Here is a 3,937-nt window from a genome sequence, read left to right on the forward strand (position 1 = left end):
CACACCAGACTCCATTCAAAAACGGGCAGTTTTAACATTGAATTGCTTCATTTAAAATCTGACAAAAGGATCTTTTTCACATTGTGAGGATCGCTCTGAATTTCAGCATGGGTGTTATTCACCCGGCAGCTTTTACTTAGATATAAATGTCATCAGTTGTTTCACACCACTCGCTGCCTGCCACCCACCGACACGGAGGATTGGCCATCTGGAGAATTGTTGTCAATGTGAGGCCAGCATGACTGGGACAAAGGGATTTAAATGTACTGATAACACAGAGTGACACTCTGACCGATGGCAGGTTTGAAGGAAGAAATCCTACAGTAATGATTCCAGGACAATATTAAGAAAAATATGCCATTGAAATTCGTGAAACTCAAAAAATCCACCTGTGCTGCTGTGCCCGAGCACCTCGAGATACCAGGACGTCATTAAAACTGTGAGAGCTGCTGAATGTGAATGGATGACTAACTGGATGCACACGAGCATGCAGGTTAGGCGTCCTGAGTGCAGCTCCAGCAACGCCCTGTGTTTTCAGTGGGAGGATCACGTTTCTACGCAGGCTTCTTATGTAACACAATAACCTCAAATGCTGCTAAAAATACAACAAAAGTACTCTGGATAGGAACGGCAGAGCAAGGCTGCAGGGTTACCGGTTCGATCCCCGGTTCCTTCTGTTCGAGTGTCCTTCGGCAAAAATAATGAGCACCGAAAGCTTCGGGTCAAAGAAAATGAAAAGCAAACAAAAGGATCCACGGTGTTCATGCTCTCTTAGCTTCTGAGCAGAAACAGTGAAGCTTGAACTGACTCGTTCCCTCCGAAAGGGAATGTTCCAGCAGCACAACCTTTCATAAATCTGTCTTTGCTGTTTGCAGGCTGAAAGTGTTTCTTTGAGGATAATTATCAGTTATCTGCACCCAAGCTACAACATTTATGCTGCCGACAGCTTTTAGGTTTGTGTTGGCAGCACTTAAGCTGCATACAGGTCAGGTAAAAAGGCTGACTTGGTGCGACAGAGGAGGATGCTGGGACGGAAGGAGATGATCAGCTGTGGTGACCCATGAAAGGAGCAGCTGACAGAGCAAGACGACCTTTATCTCAGTGTTAAACTCCCCCAGTGTAGTGTTCACCCCAGCCTTCTCCTTCTCCTAACCAAGCGTTGTTGGTTAGTCAGTGCGAGTGAAACATCAGAGGAACAAAGCAGGGACGAGAACCTCAGTCCTGTCTGAGCATGTGGACAACAGGTGAGAACTCCCTGCATCAGGTGATAGTAGAAGGGTTTCAGCCTGATTCCAGCCCACTGCCTGTCCTCCACGGGACCGTTGCGTGTTTTATTTAATTAATTTATTTTATGTTTTTATTTATAATAAAGCTCAATAATGAATTTGACTTGTTCAGACTCAGGCAGTCGCGTTAACCCTAACCTGTCAGCCAAACTGAGACATGTTTGGTAAATTTGCAAGTTCTTTTTGTTCCTAATAAAACAAGAATATGTTACATTGTTACATTGAGTCTCTTTCATTCATTCCTTTAAACAAACTAATGACTGAACGTGAATCAAAAGCACCCAAATGATCTGAAGTCCTCTGTAGGTGACAGCTCCATCTCGTCAAGTGATGACCTCACGGCGGTCTAATGTTACATGCGACGCCATGCTTCAGTGACGTTTCAGTTTCTTGTGGAAATCCATGATTTTTGGAAACAGCTGATGGTGATGAAGGCGGAGCGTCCTGTTCAGTGAAAAACACGAGGGAGACTCTGAACATTGTCTGCAGTCACTTTATTTCCTGTCCTGTCGTTTTCCAGCAGTTGATTCACAGGTTAGTTAGTTGGTTGGTTGGTTGGTTGGTTGGTTGGTTGGTTGGTTGGTTGGTTGGTTAGTTGGTTAGTTGGTTAGTTGGTTAGTTGGTTAGTTAGTTATAGTTGGTGATGTGGCTGTAGTGATGTCACAGTTCTTGTGAGCAGTGAACTCGTGCCGACACGTTCCCATCATTCTTCGTTCCTCTCTTTCTTTTCTGCCGTTTGCTCACTGATTGGCTGTTCAGACACACTGTCATTCATCTTTGTGACCGCACTAAGTTACTTTTTACCTACAGGACGATTTTTGTGATTTTTTTTTCCACAAGCAGAAAAATGTTGTGTTTGAGTTCTCCTCTTCCTCACAGCAGCAGAAGTAGTGTGTGGTGTGAAGGCAGCAGGGAAACCAGCAGCAGAGTGGAGGTGAAAGCCTTCAGGCGCTCTGACACGTTACGCAATGCCGCACTGCTCTGACATGTTCCCGGCGGCCGAGCAAAGTACATCCTGAAGGTCGAACGGCGCTCTGGGAAACTTCAGGCGGAAATGTCACGGAACTCTGAGATACCGCTTGTTAAGGAGTTTCCATGTCGCTACACTTCATGAATTCACCGCCACACAGAAGACCTGTGAAATTATTCACTCCTCAGCTCATTGGAGGAAATGTAGTCATTAAAGAATAAATGAGTTCCATAATTATTTATTTCAAGAAGCTGAAAGCTGGAATCCTATTTCTCGTGTAGTGATAAACGATTTCCTCACGAGCCGCCGTAATGAACTTTTTCATGTTTCTGTGTCTCCAAAGGTTTGGCTCAGTGTTCTCGTCTTCAAACCTCTTTACAAACTTTCATTCACCCACCGATGGTCTCAGAGGCACAATGACAGGTTTAGTTTGGAGAAACACGATCGTTAAAGCAAACCTGAAGGGTCGGCTTCTTCTAGAGATGAGATTTGTATTATCTAATGTGAGACAGTTCCTTTAAAAAAAGTTTCGGAGTGAGGAGAGGTGCTGTCTGTCACCAACCACACATTCAAAGATGCTCACAATGAGCATTGCACTACAACTACAGCTCAAAATGCACAGTTTTTATTCGTTCAAGGAAAAACATCAAGTTCTTTAAGAACCAGCAAAAAAGAAACATCTGATAAACTCTCAGGACAAAAAAAATGACACAGGAAAGTCTAACAACCAGAACAGACCTGAGTGGCAACAAGCTGCACGGCCTGGTTCAAAAGTCCCCTCACCTCAGATCAAAAGTAGTTTTTCACCCAGAATTTTCCCCAAATTCCCCAAACCTGAAAAGTTCTTGAAAAGAGAAATTTCTGCCAGAAATACCTCGCTTTAAAAATAACTGCTGACAGAGAAATAAATAAATAGATCCTGAAGAGTGACAGAAAACCAAACCGTGGGTTCCTCACCTTCCATCACAAACACCAGCGAGCCCACGTCACCCTCTTTAATGATGCACGAGTCCTTCCCATAATCCACCGGGTACATGCAGTCCACGATCTCCTGAATCTGAGACAGCTCCAGGTTCTTCATGAAGTCATTGTCCAAGATGGCCTCCTTTATCAGCTCCTTCGATCTGAGAGGAGGAGAGAGGACAACAGGTCAGTAAGTAAGTCCTTATTCTACTTTCATGAGTATACCTTTATCCTACACGCCTCCTCATTATCAGGGGAAATGTATCTGCGCCGCTATGTTTGGAGGATAAGAGCAAACACCTGTGCGTCTCAAAGTCGGTATCACCTGCATGCACACCTCTCTGGACGGGATAGAGGTCTCAATCTTTATGTGCAAAATAAACTGCCTGTGCGCTGATGTCCTACCAAGTTTTTCTCATTTTTCATGCAGAAATACAGAGTTAGAATACAGAAGCACCACAGGGCTTAAATTAGTCTCCGAACCGCTGCGATTATCGAAGGCTTAAGTATGAATCATGCAAATATTATGGTTGAACCTCACGATTGTTTCACTTATGACTCATCTGATGATTATTTGATTCAAAAGTTGCTTTAAAAACCAGTGGCCTTGTCACTTGGTGTTCGCTCGCTCAAACACAGTGGTGTTTCTGAGTAGCTTATCTGCTTAGCAATTTAATTAAAAACTGTTAGAAACATTCTTTTTTCATATTCTTCACGT

At 43.7% G+C, this 3,937-nt stretch overlaps 1 protein-coding gene across 1 annotated transcript in view; it reads right to left on the minus strand.

Moving 5' to 3' along the window:
- The window catches only part of LOC102206406 (cGMP-dependent protein kinase 1-like), a 71,915-nt gene that overhangs the window by 48,941 nt on the left and 19,037 nt on the right, over nt 1-3,937 (minus strand). The window contains exon 2 of the mRNA XM_005743438.2: nt 3,214-3,380. Coding sequence (XP_005743495.1) covers nt 3,214-3,380 — 167 coding nt within the window. The remainder of the gene's footprint in view (nt 1-3,213; nt 3,381-3,937) is intronic.

Source organism: Pundamilia nyererei, unplaced genomic scaffold (genome assembly GCF_000239375.1).
Source record: "Pundamilia nyererei isolate P.nyererei 1_Seehausen unplaced genomic scaffold, PunNye1.0 scaffold00131, whole genome shotgun sequence".
Taxonomy (NCBI): domain Eukaryota; kingdom Metazoa; phylum Chordata; class Actinopteri; order Cichliformes; family Cichlidae; genus Pundamilia; species Pundamilia nyererei.